Source organism: Pungitius pungitius, chromosome 10 (assembly GCF_949316345.1).
Source record: "Pungitius pungitius chromosome 10, fPunPun2.1, whole genome shotgun sequence".
In the NCBI taxonomy this organism is placed as follows: Eukaryota; Metazoa; Chordata; class Actinopteri; order Perciformes; family Gasterosteidae; genus Pungitius; species Pungitius pungitius.
Genome location: NC_084909.1, coordinates 608,787 through 628,651, shown reverse-complemented (window position 1 = coordinate 628,651; position 19,865 = coordinate 608,787). Strand labels below are relative to the sequence as shown.

The window sequence follows — 19,865 nt, the reverse complement described above, 5'->3', positions numbered from 1 at the left end:
TATAAGGTTTAGTACTATAGTTGTACTAGTGGTACTAGCAGCAGTAGAAGAAGTAAGTACTAGTTTCACTAGTATTTGAAAGCAATTGTGGTGTACCTATTGTTGAGGTACAGATAATCATTGAGGCTTTTATTTTGAAATAATGGAATTGGGTGGTTTGGGAGACAGAATGTTTGTTATTCAAAGCAAATGGACTTGGTAAAATAGATTTGTACAGCGCTCTTCTAGTCTTCTGACCACTCAAAGCACCTTAACACTACATAACATCATTCATCCATTCACACACCAATGACAGGACCTACCATACACAGTGGTGCCTGCCCAACCAGTAACTAACACTCACACACACTGTAGTCACAGCTAGAGGAACAATGCTGGGATTAAGCGTCTTGCCCAAGGACACATTGACATGCAGGTTAGCCGGGCCTGGGATCAGACCGCCAACCCTCTGATTGGAGGACGGCCGCCCGCGCTCCCCACTCACCCACAGTCGCCCTAAGCTAATAAAACTAAAGTTATTAATTGATGGGCCTCATCAAACATTACAGTAAGAATTCCCTCCATTGGGGTTGAAATACTAGTAGTACAAGTAGTAGTAAAAGTCATTTTAGTAATAATACCAGTTGAAATACTAGAAGTACTAGAAATATTAGTAGTGGTTGTAGTACTATTTGAAAGAGCAATACGTATTCAACAAAACAGCTTTATCCTAAGCTTCATGGCTAAATTACAGATAATCATTGCAGCTTTTATTTTGAAATGATGGTATTGGGGGAGTGGGTGGGGGGGGTTGAGAGACAGAATATATTAGAAGGCCTCATCAAACATTACAGTAAGAACTCCCTCCATGGGGGTTGCTTTGAAATGATGAGAGAAGGTGGAGAGAAGGAGGTCATGTCAGGCTGCACTAATCAGCTAATTAGGATCAGCTGTGAGTCACAGAAAGAGGCCCAGCTCGTTGTCGCGGCAACGGAGCAGCTGCACTTAGCCCACAGACAGTTACTGAGAACCCACACCTCAAACAAATGCTTCCTGGAGCAAAACTATTTGGAGTAGCCAAAAAATAATGACATTTTGAGAGACACAAGACTCTACCGAACGTTTGAGTGTAGTTTTTATGTCTCTATGTGTTTTAAAACTGCTCTACCAGCAGTTTACAAAACATGGACCCTCTCTTGTCTTCCGACTTTGTCTGCACTCTAGCGCACACTGTAAATTCGAAAAGGACCCCAAAACTAGTCAAACATAATTAGTGATTATGAAAAAACTATAATAGATATCAACAAGCTGTTTTTTTAATGAAATTGTTAAGACTTGTGTCAACATTTTAAAGTTTAAATGGTGTCTCTAGCTGAAAGATTGGAAAAGCTGAAAAAGTTGAAAGTTGAACAAGTTTTGAGAGGATTTGAAAATTTAATCCATTGGAAACCATGTTAAAAAGTTTGATGTTTTTAATTTATATTAATTCAATTATAAGAGCTAAAAAGCTGAAAAGTCATAGCACACCTCTCCTGAAGGAGCTGAACATTTTAATATTTAAATGGTCTTAATAGCTGAAAGTGTGAAGGAGTTGAAAGGTGCGGCGGAAGAAATAGAATAATAAAAATAAGGCGGAATAAAGAAAAGAAGAACAATACTTGGAATGCTTGAAGCATTCCAACTAATAAGGCGGAATAAAGAAAAGAAGAACAATACTTGGAATGCTTGAAGCATTCCAACTAATAAAAAAAAGGCGGAATAAAGAAAAGAAGAACAATACTTGGAATGCTTGAAGCATTCCAACTAAATATGTATCTGTATATATATACAAACGGACATTATTCCATCACAAGCACATCACACAACCAGGGTTTAATGCACAGCATGCATGTCTCTGTAGTCCATAACCTGCCAATGAATATAGTACATATAAATGCACTGTAAGATCATGAGCTCGTACTTCAATCACAAGAGCAAGTTCACACTTTCAACCAGAGAAATGCAACAGCAGGACGTATCCCTGCTTTGTAATTGGATCTCTCACTAAGTGACATTACTGTAGAGGTTTGGTCGTAGTGCTGGATGACTTGGAACAAATGTTGTCATTCCACCAGTATGGAGAAGGTTAGGACCTATTGTGTAACTATATAGAACGGGGGGGGGTCAGCAACCTTCATTATTATTACATAAGAGCCAATTCACCTACTTTCCACCAAATGTAATTTGTCTGTAGCCCCTAAAGCTATCAGATATCACAGCTTATATTTTGTATATATTAAAGTACATCAATAATTCAGTACAACAATACAATATTAAACTCTTATGAAAAAGATAAAATAATCCAATGACAGTTGTACATGCGTTGCGTTCATTCAAACACAGAACAGGACTTCAGTCTGTGGAAAATAAATAAAACAAAATAAAGTATAGCTGCAGCCTAATATCTTGAAAGTATTAAACATAACATAAAAGCCTGAAGACAGATGCTCAGATATTTTAATGAACATTTCTTTAATGTTTTCTCTCTCTGTGAGCGGCTTTGTTGATTCTCATGAAGCTAGCAGCAGTAAACGTGATCCACTTTGTGAAAGTATTGTAATGGACCGAGTGACGTAGCACGTCGCTCTGTAGTAAATTGTTCAAGATAAGAATCACTGTGACTGCATTCGCTGACTTTAGGGGGTCAGTGGCGGGCTCGTGTCGTGAAGGGGTTAATCCTGTCAATCATCCCAGCCCCCTATGGGGATGGGTGGGGGCGCCTGTGACTGGCAGAGTGGGAGGTGGGATGTTCTGACCAGCACATAAGCATAGTTTATTATATATTGTTCAGCCAGTGCAGCTTTTAAAGTCAACGCTTTAAATGGCACCAGGAAGTCAGAATGTGTGGCTGTGTCTACAGGGAGACACTTAGGGCTGATCTAGTTTTCAAGGGCCACTTTGGCCTCCTTTAATTCAAGGGACCCAGTGCTCTGTCTTGGTCGGAGAAAGAGGAATTCATCATCTGAAGAAAAATGCAGACCTGTTTAAACGCTCCAGCCAGGAGCTCCATTACACAGTCAGACTTTAAGGAGGGAGAGTTGCTATTTGAACGTGATCATTCCGAGAAGGAAGATACCCGATGCTCGCAAAACGAGCGTTGAATGCAAACGGCCAGAGGGAGATGGAAACAGGAGACATTCTGTCTCCACATCCTGTTCATCTGCTGCATACATATCTCTTGACCTGAAGGTCTCCTGCTGGGAGGGACTCCATGATGAGGCCTGTGTAATAACCAGGTAAATACATCTCTTTGCTCCGTCCTCCCACAGGGCTGGCCATTGATTATTTCAACCAGCGATTATACTGGGCCGACCCCGAGCTCTCACAGATCGGGAGCATGAGATTGGACGGCTCGGATCCTTTGGTGGCAATCAGCGAGAGACAAGGTAAGCAAAGCACTGTTGTTGTTGCTGCACTTTGGTTTTGATTGTTTTCATCAAACAATCCCAAATGATGGGGCTGCATGTGGGTGAGCTGCAAGAACAATGGAGACGTTCACAGTGACCCGTCACAGTTCTAAGGGTTCTGGAAGCGTTTGTTGATTCAACCGTTTTCTCCGCTGGGTTTTACAGGGATTTCCCAACCGTACAGAATAGATATATTTGAAGACTACATCTACGGAACTGGACTAAAACACGAGGTCTTCAAAATCCACAAGTACGGCAAAGAGTCGGCGGAGTTTCTCCACTTGGGAATGGAGAAGCCGACCAACGCTTTGGTCTCCCATCGCTACAAACAACAAGATGGTAGGTTGTTTGGACAATCCGTCTCAGCTCAAAAAGGGTCATTCCATGTTTCATAAAGCTCCCTGGTACATAATCTTATTAACGGCCGTTCACCTTACTGCGTACATGGCATTCTAATGAGGTGCACTTCTACAAGACCCATGTGGAGAGCGCTTGTAGAAGGCCGTCATCATTAATTACTTCAGGTTTTACATTTTGCACATGATTCATGGACTGAGAGACGAACGATTTGCGTGTCTCTGTGTGGACATGAATGAATGACTGTGGATGTCACGACCTGAGTAAAATATTAACAAGAAAATATAGTACACAGGAAAAATTTAAATGTCAACCAACACTTTGAAGTCTTATTTTGTCAAACATGTGGTTAGGGATGTCGGGAAGGACATAATGTGAGAAGGAACAAGTTCATCCAGATAAAAAACACACAAAAGCGAACTGGAGTTAAGTAAATGCCAAGTAAAGCTGGCAAAGGCACAGTTGAGCTATTTATGTTCATGATTCATGATAAAATGTCTTCCTGTTTAATATGATTGGAAAGTAGATGGTAAATAATTGAAAACTTAATTACTTGGAGGCATTAAATAAATACAAATCTACCATATTTAAATGATACATGACACCTAATGACACAAAGAAAGAGCAACAACTCTCGCGGTTGATCAAAGCTCCCTTTGAGGCGGCCCACTGTTTGAGGTGTGCGTCGTAAAAAAGAGACCATCTGGTCCCCGAGACTCAGTTAATCAATACAACCACATCCTCTCACTTTCTTCATGTACTAGGCCCACTTGAGTTATTTGTCACATCTCTGGTGTTAATGGTCATAGAAGATCAGACGGCTCAGTCTTGTTCTTTTTTTTTTCACTTAAAAGAGCAGCTGCTCTGTTTTTTTTTTTTTTCCCCCACGGACTCATTATTGCGGCCGCGTTGTTGCGAAGTCTTTCGGGCCGACGACGCGCGCAGCCTGCGAAAAACAAGTGTCACGGAGGGCCGACGTCTTCAGCTGAGCTCCAACCTTTTACATTTGTCCTCGGCTTCTCATCCTTGACACCTGACCGCTGACTGTCTCTAGTGAGCACGGTCACCGCGGGATGAATAGTCAGGAGGATACAATTATACAATCCAATCACGTATCGAGATTGCATGTTTAATCTGTTTTGGCGATGCAGTTTTCAAACAATGCAGTCCTTTATTGGAGCCCCTGCAGTTGGGACAGATGTCTCGCGTTGCTTTAGACACAGACATTAATTGTAAAGTAGGGATCTTTCATAGTTTACACCTGCTGGGTAATAGCATTTAATCTAATCCACCCCACCTCTGTTGCAGGGTGTGTAATTATGATCAATTCAAAGTACTTTTTGCTGACATGTTTGCATTGTTTTCAGTCGTAAGTGGCAGCGGGAGGAGCCCTTCAGAGTGCCCACAATCAATTAGACAATGGAAAATTCTCTTCACGTTTCGCAATCGTTGATTATTCAATCTGGTGAAGAGGCCTGTGTGATTGTATTCATATGCGTTAGCCTGCGTGCCTCTCTGGGCTTCAAGAAAATAACTGGAATTAAAACACTTGAAATAAATAGCTTTACTCTGAGCCAAAACAAACACACTTCACAAACAAGCCTCTTTCTTCCAATCTCAGGCCAGACGGAGAGATTATCTTTTTAGCTCTTTTTTTAAAATGTAGTATTCTCTCCACAGGATCAAATCCATGCCTGAGAATGTCTTGTGATTTCATGTGTCTGCTCAACCCAACTGGTGCCAGATGTACCTGTCCAGAGGGGAAGGTATTGGTCAATGGCACCTGTAGCGATGCCGTGATCTCAGGTAAGCCATAGAGAGGGTGACTTGTTGTGGGATTTAGCAGCACATATGATGGTGATCAGTCAAATACTTGTGATGTGATGACGTGGGACAATTCTCACTTGGACAAGATTTTAGATTTCCACTGAACATCAGTGGGAAAGAGCACAGACACCCGTTGTGGTTCACAGCTGGGACCAAAGCACACCCCATTAGGACCATTCGATGCTTGTCCAAGTACATCAAAACCTCACCGCTGTGGCGGTCTCTGACTGACATCAGCGGCGCGGCTCACTGCTCTAATGGGGGTTTGCTGTTGTGAAGGTGAACTGTGCCGCCCGCCCTGCGAGAATGGAGGCCGATGCCTGGCCAATGAGAAAGGAGACTGGAGGTGCTACTGCTGGCCCGACTTCTCGGGGGAGCGCTGTGAGGTCAACCACTGCACGGACTACTGCCTCAACGGAGGCACCTGCGGGGGCTCGCCCCTGGGTAAGTCTGCTTCACCAAAATGCACCGTCAAACGCTGCGCCTCGTGGTGCTTCCTCTCTGTGTTTACGTTCCGTTATAGGTTGTATACACCGTGTTATTATTCTCACTACAATTTGGGCACCCGGAATCGCATGCCTTTGTATTCAGAAAACCTGTTGCTGACCTTTTCAATTCAGGGTGGCTTGACCCAGAGATTCACCCACATTTGTCTTCTTTTAAACTTCTACGTTCTTTCTTCACTTCAGTTCACATTTTCCTACATTACATCTGCCGGTTGAGCAGTTTTTATTCTGCTCGTTGATGCCGCTGTCGAGTGAGCCTCAAAATATCCACCTTTCTTCCACGTCAAGGTCTTCTTTATGCTTTCATGGTTTCCAGTTCGACCCCACAATTTAGCGAATGTATATAAATATGCTGAGATGTCGGCGGTGGAATTGAATCAGGATGTACAGCCCTAATAAAAATGCTATCAGTGATTTACAAGCCTGTACATCATCATCCAATCATCCCACAACATCTCCAATTTTCATTTGTCATTAAAAAAGAGCAGCGCATTGGCCCAGAAACGGAGCGCGTGGTTTGTTTGGAACATGAATGTTTTATAACTGCAGAGTCTTGTCCAATTGGTTTGAAATTATGAAAGATGTTTTCATTGAACGCAGCATCCAGTAAATAGAATGAGAAACCAGGCTGCACGTTTAAATGAGTCATTGCAGATACTGTTAAGAAAAAAACGGCTGGCTTTGGATTGGATCCATTTTGAATAAACATTTACTTGTTTGTTATGTTTGTAGGTTTCCATTTCTACTGGCCTTGTAAAGAAATAATTAAATCCGTTTTCCACCCAATAGGAAATAAGAGCAGCATAAGACTAATTGTGGCTCCTTTTGGCCACAATTAGTCTTATTTGGTTCTTCATTCATAAACTTAAGTAGGTCAATTCTGGCTTACTACACTGAATGATGAATTTTATTCATATTTATGATGGCGAACAACTGGGAAATGAAAGTGCTTTGATACGGAATGTTTTGTGCATTTTGTCTCAATCATGTCCACCAATGTGTTCTTGCTGCCTTGACCACATGTCTTGGAGGCATACCACCATCTCTCTAGAGATTAGAGAGGAAGTGAATCAAATTTAGAGCGGCGCCTTGGTGTGGTGGTTAGCACTGTCGCTAACATTAGAGCTAAAGTTGTTCTCCCCCCCCCCGATGGTTCCACTCCGGGTACTCCGGCTTCCTCCCGCAGTCCAAAGGCGTGCTGTGGGGATTGGGTTAGTTGGTCTAAATGGCCCTCAGGTGTGTGAATGTGAGAGCCAATGGTTGTTTTTTTTAATTGACCGATGAGTGTCGCCCCGCCTCCACGATGTCAGCCGGGATCGACTCGGAGGATACGTGGTGCAGGAGATGACTGACACTCAAATCAAATCTTTTGCTAAAGTCCCTGCTTTGGTGATAAAAGGTACTGGAGGCAACAATTAATTAGAAGCTGGACAGTTTCCAGTTGCATCTATAAAAACAGAAGGTGCCATTGGGTTCCTGCTATCTACTGAACTGGTTTACCTGCCAGCTAATGGAACTTTTGGCAACAAAACACATATTTGAACTCAAGACACATCATTTTGCTTTTATGACTTTTATTAGGGGGAAAAGGAATGTCTTTCTACTGTGTATTATAAAAGCAGATTGTTAATGACACAACATTACTCTTTGCTGTCAATTGCTGCTCATAAAACCTTTAGCTTTCAGGCAGAATCATTTAGAAACCCAAATAAATAAAAATAAATGTATTAAGCCTACAGCCAAAATAATGCTGCCCACTTTTTGAGACACCTTTTGGTTTACTTTGTCAAAGATGATACGTGTTGGTATATCTTGTTCTTCTATTTAGCGCAGACACACTTGATAATGTAAGTTGCCCTGATGGCCACCAGGTCGTTAAAGCTGTTTGAACGTATGTTTTAAATAGTGGAAGGTTTGTCACCTCAATGCTAAATCTCTCAATTAGCACCACATTTTACAACCATTTTATTGACACTGCAGTCATTAGGAGGAGGAGACTTTTAGTATGTATGAAAATATAAAAATGACCCAGTTAAGAAAGCCGTGATGAAAGATTATCTGAATCAGGAAGTGCATGATTTGTCATCTTGTTCTGCCCTACAGCTTCATTTCGTTTTGTTGTTGTTTTTCTCTTAAAAGCGGTGCCTGCTTAGAGAGCTTATTGAGAGACGTCATTGGAAGCAAAATGATTGTCACTTTGACATTTCTAACCCAGATTATCCCAGCTTGAGAGTTGTGGAGTGTGAAATTACCAAGTAGCGTAGTGTGAAAAAACAGCCTCTCTACTTCTGCCCTTCCCATTATGAAAGTGTGTGTAAATGGTGGCGAGTGCACTGTTTTTGGAGGGAAATATGAAGAACTGATGTTACCGAAACATTTCCACCTGTGGATAATGTGTTGCTCCCAGTAAAAATCCATCACACTTATTCCACTTTAGCAGTGCAGTGGGGTGCAGCATGAAGCATATATGGAACTAGCTTTTTTTGGTGCCCATTACTGGAGTCATCAAAACTGCAAACAAAAATGGGAGGCACTCTGCCTCTAGCATGACTTTGGGCTGTATATTATGTATTAACATGTTCAAAACAAAGGCTGAAATGGAGCAGAAGAAGAGGCCCATTGTAGTGATTATGGAGTTGAGTATGGCGCTCATGCTTTCATACAGTATACATGAGCATGAGTACATTAAAACTATTAAATTGTTGTTGTTTATATGTCAACATTCCAAAACATGTGTGTAAATTACTCTATAACAGACACTATTTTCATTTGATTCTGAAGTTCCTTTCCCCTCTTTGGAGTATTCCAGCACCTTTCTGCTCATTGTTTATGTTCAGAATCACTGCATTCATCAAACCCCATTTCCAGCTGCAGCGCACAGCTGTTTTCAGTAAGAGAAATTCTGATGAATCCCCCCCGGGCCACTACGAGCCCAGCACCAAAAGGCACCATGCTAGGATGCGTGTCCTGTGCTAATCGGGGGCTGTACATAAATCCGCCTGAGCCAAACGCAGGCACACGCTAGCAAGCGTGAAAGTCGGAGTTAAATCTTCTCGCCGCTTTCATCCACAGCTGTCAATCACACGGAAAACTCCCTTATTATTGGATAAAATAACCAAATAGGTTTTAGACCAATCAATGTTCCGGTAATCACTTGAAGGGTGTTACTGGTCTGGATGTCTGATCCACAAGTCTTATTTACGGGGAGGTAGTTTCCAGAAGAGGATGTCTTTCTATATTTTAAGTGTGGAGGATAAAAATATGTGGGATCAAAAATGCTATTAAAACTTTTTAAAATATAAAGAAAACACCAAGTAGAACACCAGTCCCCTATGCTGACGCCACTCGAGGTCCTTTGGACATCTGATTAAGATGCTGCCTGCCTCCCTGCTGGAGAGAATCCAGACATGTTCGACAAGGAGGAAAACCGTGCAGAGCCCGAACACACTGGAGGAATTAAATGCGTACAACGTCTGGCCTTTGGATGAATTGGGATCCCCTAGTTAGACCCGGAGGACACGCCTGAGAGAAAGGGCGCCTTTGCTTCTTTCCATAGGTGCCAACTTGTGCTCACCTTGACCCAGACATGACTATGTGTCTAAAAATGATGGATGGAAGGATGTATCTTTGCCTTTACTCTCAGCAAAGTACTAGATGTGTTGTACTGCTTGTAAACGGCCACTGATAGGGTGGATTATTCTAATATATTGTTACTCTTTTAATGTATTTTATTTTAGGAATTTCGTTACGGCAATCTGGGCATTTCCGGTTGCGCTTTTATTTTGAAGGTAGCAAAAGTGAGCAGTTAGAAGCGGGAGTAAATCTGAAAGACGTTAAAAGACGTTAAAAGACGTTAAAAGCACGAAAAAACTATATTAAAACACAGGTCTTCGGTTTTACTACTTTAGCACAAGGTTAGTATCGGTTCAAGTTTGTTTTATGTTTTACGTTTTTTCTGTTCTGTATAAGATGCTAATGAGTGTTCATATTTATTTTTCCTCTTAGTTCTTAAGGTGTGTTCATTAAAAAACATATGGACCATCAGACCATAATTCAGCCAGGGATGCTACACTGCTGCTATTTAACACCTGGCATGGTGACCTTGAAAGTATCATCACACAACATGTAACTATTATTGACACATTTATTGATTGATTTATTTTGAAAGGGAGTTTGTTTTGCAAAATAGGAAGTGCATTCGTTGGGAACTATTTTCATACATTTCATACGTTGGATCATACTTGCAGCAGCAGGAAAGTGTATGTGGGAGAGAAAAATAGGTGCAGAAAATAGATCCCGTCATCCAGTGGGAGTTGACGGCACGGAGAAATAATCTGTAGCAGGATTTAGATACAAGAGCAATCCACGAGTCAGCAGGACAAATGCATCGTTGTTGTTGTTGCCCCCTTAATCTTCCTTTTCCTTGTCCAGGTAAACCTACATGCCGCTGCCCTGTTGGTTTCTCTGGACCCTTCTGTGAGAGGAGGATATGTGACCACTACTGTTTAAATGGGGGAACATGTGACATCACTCAGGGGAACCAGCCGGTCTGCCGCTGCATGGCAGAGTACACCGGGGAGCGCTGTCTTTACCGTGAGTCCTGCTGCCTGCTGGACACAGATTATGCAGGTCGTGAACTTTTCCTCAAATGATTGACACCGGCCGTCCTCGTCTCACCGCGGGAGACGCCGACAACAAAGCACTGATTTGAATTCAGTTATGCTGCATAAAATCCATAGAACTAAACGCTCCAAAGTTCACACGCGTGGTGAGGAACAAAAACAACCGCCTCAAGTATTTCGCTTTCCGCAAACGCCACATTTGCAGATAAACAAAAATCAAAAACCATCGAAAAAAAAGAAAGAAAAAAACCTCCGGGTGTTCCTGCGCTGATGTGATCATTTTTGTACTTTCCATCGCTTTGTCACGATGGGTCGCAGGAAAACCCTTTGGAGCGTGATTAGTATTTGCCCGACGTCGGCTGCCCAGGGGCTGATATGTTTTCATCTGTTGCTAAGATGTCATTTGATGTGGGTAATTGAGTCCCATTAAAAGCCCTGTACCATTCCAATCAGTCCAGTCTAAACTATGCTCCAAGATTGTCATTACACATGTCCCTCTTCCCCCCCCCCCCCCCCGCCTCTCTCTCTCTCTCTCTCCTTTTTTTTTTATCTCTGTCCGTCCAACAGACATCTGCCATCACTACTGCGTGAACTCCAAGGCCTGCACGCTATCCAGTAGCGGTTACGTGGAGTGTGTGTGTCCCGCGAGGTTTGAGGGAAACAAGTGCGAGGTGGACAAGTGTCTTCGATGCCACGGAGCTCCCTGCCTCATTGACGAGGAGACGGGAGACGTGGTTTGCAAGTGAGTGCTCGCTATCTGTCCCTCATCCCTTTCGCTGCCTCCGCGGGCCGCAGAGTCAATTAATTGATTTGATTCAATCTGAAAAATGTACATGGCCGAACAGCCCACAGCAATTAAGGCTGTGCTATCGTCAATTAATTAGAAGCGAGGTGAACTCCCCCCGCTCTATATGAATAATTAATGTTTTTTGACAAAATCTCCGCTGACTCTGTTTTTTTTCTTGTAAAAGTCTAGTTTCCTGCTTGTTGCTAGCATCCATTATTTCTTCACCCCCCCCCCCCCCCTCCAGTTGCACAAATGGCAGAATAGCACCGAGCTGTCAGCTGTGTGACGGATATTGCTACAATGGAGGCACCTGTCACCTGGACCCCGACACCAACCTGCCTTTCTGTCAGTAAGTCACTGCTTAATGGGTGAAGGAAAGTGAATGTTCTGCGCTATTATTCAAACGCTGTCTTGTTTCCATTCAAATGCTGGCTGGGTGCCCCAGAAAGCCCCGACTTAGAAGCAACACTGAAAACCACCGAGGGGGCACCGTTCCCCCCGCTTGGAGAACAAGATAGATGTCTTCCTCTGGAAAGAAATCCTTAAGTTGAGGGAAGGTTTGATGTCGCCGTGTGGAGGCCATGGAACAGCAGGGGGGCTGAGTGCCAGTACACCATCTTATGCTGTGTGACACCTCACTGGGGCTTAAGGTTTTTAGGCAGATATAAAAAGAAAAAAATGGGTTTTCAAAGCCCCTCCAAAGCTCGCCATTCTAAACATATCACGCCGTTCCCGCTTGCAGTCAAGAGCTGATGTCAGGCCTCTCTGACTCGCCTCACTAGTGGGTTTTTAGAAGTTCTAAAAAAGAAGCCGAGGTGTGTGTTGGTGTTAGGACGCGCCACGAAACCCAACGGCAAAAACTAATAACAGACAAAAGCTTGACTGGCAGACACGAGGGAATTATTGTGAAAGACTACTCAAAGCGCTGCCCGTAGATTAACTGCACCTCAACTATAATGGAATGCAGTGCTGGGTTAAAAATCTCTCCAAGGAGGAAATTGGAAATCCTTTTCAAAAGCCAAACTCTTTCTATTTAACTGCCCATTGTCCACCAGAGTTAAATTGAAATTTGCGGTCATCACTCACGAATTCCAGGAGATAGAATCAATTTCTATGCAAATGATCTTATTCGAGGAGGTTAATCGATCTTGATAATGTGGTTTATTATTTGCTGCACAGAACAGGGATTATGTGAGATGATGGATATGTCTGTGTCATAATATTTGCCCTTAATACTCTGATTAAATGCATATTTGATCAAGCCTTCCCAAAGCAAGAAACCTTGCAGGGCAGAACTGCATCATATGCAAAGATGATTCTTGCATTAAAGACTGAAAAAATATTGAATACAGTTCAAAATGGTTCAATACAGCTGTTGGTAAACATCATCTCACAGCTATTTACTGAGATTTATTCATACATTTTTCTTGCAAAGCATTTCAACTGTATACCAAAGCTTATTTTCCCCCAATATGCAGAAAATCCCACTTACTTTAACAATGGTGTTGTCAGTCTGAAGGGAACCACAACAGTATTTTTATCTGAGTTATAACTCATCTCTAAGGATGTAGTTCAGAAGCTCACTTTGGAATTTGTGTGTGCAGTATTCTTTCTTTAAGATAGAAAGAAGTGCCTCGTGTGGCACAATGTTCATGTGTCACTTTGACTTCTGATTCTATTTCTGCATAATAGTCTTTCCAGATCTTCCTTGAAAGAACTTGTTTAGGATGTTTAGGAGAGTGAAGTTTAAAAGGGTTTCCAGATGCAAACCATGCAGCTCAGCCTCACAGCATTGGATATATGCACATATATATATATATATATATATACACAAGTCTTCAAACAATTCCTGCTACGCTTTTTCTTTCTTCAATCCTCAACTTTGAAGTATGGCCAAGCTTTTCTTCACATAAATATTTACTAAGGGTCAAATCCATTCAGCAATTTTCAATTGTTCCTGAAATATAAAAAGTTGCAGAGAGCTGAAATCGTGTCCTGAGGTTCTAAATCTATCTACGATTTGATTTTCACAATATCGTATAGTGTCTATTCTCATTTTTAAATTGTACTTCTTACAGTTTCTTTTTCTTCCTCAGCTGAAATTTTGTGAAAATGTTAAAATGATTAAATTAACCAAAGATTTCTTTTGGTCTTATTACAATCAAAATGTAATAAACACTTCTCTTGCAGATGTTCCCTTTAGGAGTAAAGTTGGCTCGTGTTCCTTATTGGCTACTTTGGTAATTTAATTGACCATTTGTAAGGGATTACAGTGGCAGTCTCCATTCATCATGCAGCGATATACATTCTCTGGGCCCTTTTGTCACTCCCAACACGATGTTTTGCAGCTGCACGTCAGGGTTCAAGAACCAACGTTGTGATGAGCTGGCCAACCCCTGCGATTACTTCTGTCAGAATGAGGGGATGTGCACATTAACAGCTCTTAACAAACCACGCTGCAAGTAGGTCCTTCTCACCTCTCCAGCCGCATTCAGAGCCCACTCACCCCCTTTTGTCCACACCCACACCTCAACTCCATCCGGCGTCATTTCAGCCTCAATCCCGTATTTGGGCTCTTTGTCAAAGGACCGTCTTGTAGCAATTTATCATGTAATAAGTGTGATGAGGTAATAGGCTTCCAAAAAGTAAGCTAAAAGGGGCTGGAAATAGTGCACAGAAATATTTAATTTGTGTTGGAAAGCTCTTTGTCTTCATTGAACTCACAGCCCTGTGGATGTGACTAGAATATTCCTTTGTAGATTCTGACTATGTGACTTTCTATTTGGATTAAATAGCGTTTTGTCACACTGCCCCGGCTCAAAGGAAGACTCGTCATCTAATTAAACCGTGACCAGAACACTTGTAAAATTGTTGTTTGCCCTTTTAATCGGCACTCAAAGCTTTCCAATTGAACAGGAAAGAAGAAGATCTTTTTTAAATTACTCATTGACCTGTGAAGACTTCGTTGTCTTGACGCATATTTTTTTATTCACTCAATTGTTACTTCGTTGTTACTATCGTTGTTTTAGGTCAAATTTACGAGTTTAATATTCACGGCAAGCACATCGACCCGTTTACCCGACGTGGTACTTGTAACATCATCAGTTGCTGCACGACTCCGTACCTTTGCCGCCCCCCCACTTCCACCCATCTCATGCAGGCGTCTCCCAGCGCTGGGGGGGGAATCGGGAGGGATCGAACAACGGCGCGGCGGCCAGTTAAAAGGTGCCGGTGACCAGTATGACTCGTCATCAGTGGTTGTCCTTTTAAAACACGAGGTTACGGTTCCTTCCACGAGGGCGTGATCCGTTTCGCCCCCCCGACGCTCTTATTCCTGATGGCCTGATTCTGCATGTAATTCAGAGCGATTTCTTTTCACCCGGCGGATCGCTCGCGCTTTACAGACCCATCGGCTGTGTGGAATTAGACATCACCTCGTCTAACGAGGGTGACACATCACGCCCATCGGATCCCATCGGAACACACGAGACGACGACTCACGTCCCGCTGTCGTCCTTTGATATTTTCCACACTGAATATTCAACACACACACACACACACACACACTGTTTATGGACACAACATGCATACGCGTAGTGCTCTCTCTCCGGGTGGTGCTGTTTGTTTTGGCTCGACGCTCTTCTTAGAACGACCGAATCATAATGTGTTTTGTTAACCACAGTCCCATCATTTTGTTATTCATTTTGTTCGGGTGTTTTCACAGCAGCTGTCAAATAGGAACCGGATTCTAACGATTATGTGTCATCTTCAGATGTTCAGCCAATTGGGCCGGAACGCAGTGTGAGAGACCCGCCCCTAAAAGCAGCAGGTCCGACAATGCCAGAGGAGGTGAGACCTTATAAATCCTTTTTTAAAGTAAAACGGTGCTCCGATTCCATTTTTGTACACGTGAATCAATCTTAATAATTATTTAAGGCATCCTCACATTTTGTAGAGGGAGGTTAGTGCTCCCCCCCCCCCCCCCGATTGGCAACCTGACCAAATAATTCCTCAAATCCGCTCAACCTTTCCCAGTGTGCAGAATGTGAAAAGAGAAGCCTTCACTAAGCAGGTTTACGTCGTATGAATTAGAGTTATAAGAATGTTCTTACAAGTCAAACATTTAAATCTCTTGAGGAAAAGTTCCGGCACTTTCCTTATTTGCAGGTGCGATTATTACCTACGTTGTTTATTATATGATCTATTGATTTACATGAATATTACCACATAGCCCACTTAGCACAGCTGTCCTGGAAATGGAGTGAGGAGCCAAGGAATAAAAGAGGGACGTTTGTGTGTCACTCTCCGAGCTGCTTCAACGTGTCCACGCCGTGTCTCCTCTGTCCGTCTCTCAGGGAGCTTCGCTATCATTGTGCCTCTGGTGCTGCTGGTGATCTTGGTAGTGATGGTGGTAGCGGGCGTTTTCATCTGCAGACGCAGGCAAAGGTAAGAGAAGGAATGAATAAAAAGGAAAAAAAGGCTTCTGAGCAACGACGGACGATGAGGGATTTGGACCCTCTGCAGCTTTTGGAGATGAAATGGCCTCCTTTTGCTTTCATGAAGGAAACGTTTGTTGTTTGTTTCAACGCGTTCAGCAGAACGCCATCCGAGTACAATTCAGCTCGCAGGGTCCGCCCAGAACGGTTCTGCACTAGTGCGACCCGCGTGTTGCTTGTGTCATGTGACTGATTCCCGACACTTCAGGGGGAAACGCGTCCAGAGGCAGCCGATGACCAACGGGGGCATCAACGTGGAGATCGGGAACCCGTCGTACAACATGTACGAAGTGGACCATGACAACCACGCCGACGCTGGCAGCCTGCTGCGGCCCAACTTCACGCTGGACCCTCACAAGGTGGGATTCATGAGCTCGATATTCAACATTCTCATTTAGCTCAAAAATAAAGAAGGGCAAATTCTGATTCTATTTTTCATCTTGTTTTCATTATCAGTAATGATTATTCTAGTAAATATAAAATGCTGTTTTAACGAGAAAACCTTTCATGTTAAAACATGTTATTTGATCGTGTTATATTATGAAGCTCTGGCATTGAATCCTATTCCTATGATCATTACCTATTGACTGGTAACTGACTGAAGTTGTGGTTTTTACCAGATCGATCTAAAACAAGAAATGCTCCTGTTACAGTGGAATAGTTTTCCTACGACAACATTAACTACTTACTGAACAAATGTTGCCGTTTACGAGACAGAATTCTCAGAACTCATCGTTAAAGCTGCATCACAGATGACTCAGCACTTAAAAAGGGAGGTGAGATGAGCTGCTTTGATTGATCTGTAGCACATGTCGCTGCGTCCCCTCATGACATGAGAGTACAACGACCTCTGGGAAAACAACCCAATGGTTGAGTTTAAGGTGTTGATAACGTGATGTTGGGAGGAGTCGGGGATTCATTACGTGAGGTTTTCTGCGTGCAGCGGGGTCTCAGGTGCCATCAAAGAAAGGGGGGGCCTTTCGTCTGGCTGCTGTTTCCATTCACAGATACCCGGCATTTCAAAATGAATCTCCTTCACTGGTTGTTGCCTCTTGCCCCGCCGACTCCTGCCATTCTCAGTGCTGTCTGCTGTACAACAAAGCCACGCCGGCTCGAATCTAAACCCGACTCTGGTTCCCACTTCACTCCCCCCCCCCCCCCCCCCACCCTGTCAAACGGTTCGGTTTCGATGAAGAGATTGCGACAGACTGTTTCGCTGTGTGTAAACAGCGGTGGTGCCTGTTGTGTTGCAGGGCTGGTGTGTAAAGTCCAGTGACTCCCACGACTTGGCCATCAATTCTGTGCCCAAGGAGGTAATCCCCGGACAGGTGAATCATCCAAGCTTCATTTTGGGTTTTGTTGCCCTCCAGAAAACACATTTCACCCTCATTGTGGGCAAGTGGTGCAAACATTTAATAACCTTTACCAAATAAATCAATGTGAGTTTGGCATTTCATTTCCGAACATCCCAAAGTAGACAGTGGGCTTCCTCCTGCATGTTTCTGTCTGTTGCTGTGCTAAAAAACACCTGCTAATAGCATCTAGGAGTCTTTTTTTCTGCTTCAGGTAGAATGCTTTTTAACCTTGATGATCACAATTAGCTCTACTGAATCTTTGCTCTTTATCAACTTAAATCTGTCAGACGTGCTGTGTGCTACCTGCTAAGCACCAAGCCCTCACACTCGCTAAAGCAGTGAACCCCAAAACAGCTAAAAGATGAATGATGATACTCTAACAGCTTAAAAAAACCTCAGTGTTCTGAAGGGATTTCCATAACTGCATATTTCCTCCTTCCTCTACAGCCCATGAACTACTCCAACCCAGTTTATGCAAAGATCTACATCGACGGGCAAAACTGCCGGAAACCGGTCATCAGCATTGATGAGAGGAGAGAGCTACTCCCAAAGAAACTAGAGGGGACAATTCACGAAACCGCCGCATAGCCTAACTTTACACTTTGTACTTCTTTTTTTAACCACGTTGTACAATGTGTAATATAAAGGAGGAAACCAGGATTTCTCTCTTTCCTACGAGGCTCTTAGGTTTTCTGGTTTAGCATCAGCATAGTGTCCTTGTTGGTGTGCTAAAGAGATTTATTTTCCATTTAATGTCCTAATGTTTGTCAAACATAAATTATGACACTGAAGTTAAGCTGCTGATTTGCAAAAACTATTAACACCATAAGCCACACTTGTGCACAGTTAAAAACCTTAAAATGCAGTGCTATGAGTTTGAACCCATGACTGTTTCTAGTTCAAGTGGAATCCGGACAGCGTGTCTTTATTCGGAGGTAAAGAAAGAAGGTTGGCTCAATTTTTCTGAACAAATGTAAGTATCGTCGAGCGGAGTTAAAGTGGTTTGATGTTTCCACGGCTAAAGGATTTTTTCTTTTTCACATGTCCACCAAAACACTGAAGCCCGATACTTGGGAGCTTTTGGTACCTGGAGGATCTTCTTTAGTGGATTTCCAGATCAACGGTGTGTTTTTTTCTCACACGTTACGTTATCTCGTCTCATCCAGATCTGGATTCTGCAGCTCCGTCTGCCCCATAACGCACCACATCAACTTATCTTTTTGGTGAAAGAGATTGAAGCCGCCCTTGAATGTTCCCGAATCAGATTCCCAGATCCTGTACTGTACAATGAAAAGACAGATACTGAATACCATATTTTTCTAGGTCTCACATATATCAACAGATTTAGACAAGGAAGAGATTTAACGCGTCTACGAAAGCTTATTAAGAGTCATTATCAACGCATCTGACACTACAGAGAAGGAAGATGATGAATATAAGAAATTTTATAATTTTGTATTTGATTTGTATGTCGTTTGGCTGCTTGTATTTTGAAGAACTGTATTAAATGTAAGTAATTTTTATATAAAAAAAATGTAAATGGATATTGAATAAAGGGGGCTTATTTACACGCCGTGTCTCTTTGTGAGGCCTATTCAAGCCGTGATCAAACTGCCGCTTGTTGTACTTGTGTGGTGCCCCCCCCCCCACGTTTGCTGGATGCGCAGAGGAAAGTGGCTGATGGGACATTATCGCCGCCCCCCCCCCCCCTGCGTGAGCAACAAGGTCAGCGCCATTCATCACGTGGCGGTGGTGACACGGCATCATAACTCCATCTCCCTCCGCAGTGTCCGCCTCTCTGCACACTTCACCATGGCAACCAGAGGAGGCAGCGAAACGCGTGTTGTTACATATCCCCCCCCGCCCCCCTCCCCATCTGCATTCTAAAGATGGTCGAAATAGATGCAACTGGTTTCCCTGACTGTCCTCCACACGGTGATGAGACGTTACTGGGTGTCGTTATATTTCATCCCGGGGGCCACGGTGGTCCACTAATGAGGACCAGCAGCTCAGCGGCGCTAGAACTCCGGCTGCTGCCCCCCCCCCCCCACTCAGACCACTAAAGGTGTATTTAAAAGGAAGCAAAACTGAAATTTGAAAACTTGTCCTGAACTACGAGATGCCTTGCTCTCCCCTCCCCTCCCCTCCCCTCCCCTATTGATTTATTGTCTCTTTTCCACTTAGCAAGCATCACCATTCTCCTGCATAAACATCAGAAAAACCCGGAGGGCTCATCTCTCGGACAGAATCAATAGCAGCAGGAGTCGGGTTCCCATTTTCTACAACAGCTCCTGCATGCTCATGCTGCAGCCTGCACCAAGGAAAAAGGCCCCCAACCCAAAACATCTGGCTGAATATTCGAGCACGACTAACGATCCATTTCATTAAAGCCATTCATTTTTTTGTTGGACATCAATAAACACGACACGCGCTACATGTTCAGAGAATGAGGCCATGGTGCAAAATACATAAAGATGAACTTCAATTTGA

General features: G+C 43.2%; 1 protein-coding gene across 3 annotated transcripts in view; it reads left to right on the top strand.

Moving 5' to 3' along the window:
* The window catches only part of lrp1bb (low density lipoprotein receptor-related protein 1Bb), a 209,423-nt gene extending 190,478 nt beyond the window's left edge, over positions 1–18,945 (top strand). For 2 of the 3 annotated variants that reach the window (XM_062565193.1, XM_037487848.2), the window contains exons 79-91: positions 3,288–3,404; positions 3,591–3,764; positions 5,463–5,588; positions 5,889–6,053; positions 10,547–10,708; positions 11,305–11,479; positions 11,769–11,873; positions 13,873–13,986; positions 15,297–15,373; positions 15,880–15,970; positions 16,229–16,379; positions 17,274–17,348; positions 17,823–18,945. In XM_062565193.1, coding sequence (XP_062421177.1) covers positions 3,288–3,404; positions 3,591–3,764; positions 5,463–5,588; positions 5,889–6,053; positions 10,547–10,708; positions 11,305–11,479; positions 11,769–11,873; positions 13,873–13,986; positions 15,297–15,373; positions 15,880–15,970; positions 16,229–16,379; positions 17,274–17,348; positions 17,823–17,963 — 1,673 coding nt within the window. In that variant the 3' untranslated portion in view covers positions 17,964–18,945. The remainder of the gene's footprint in view (positions 1–3,287; positions 3,405–3,590; positions 3,765–5,462; positions 5,589–5,888; positions 6,054–10,546; positions 10,709–11,304; positions 11,480–11,768; positions 11,874–13,872; positions 13,987–15,296; positions 15,374–15,879; positions 15,971–16,228; positions 16,380–17,273; positions 17,349–17,822) is intronic. The other variant, XM_062565194.1, reaches the window with a different exon arrangement.
* Positions 18,946–19,865: the final 920 nt, after the last annotated feature.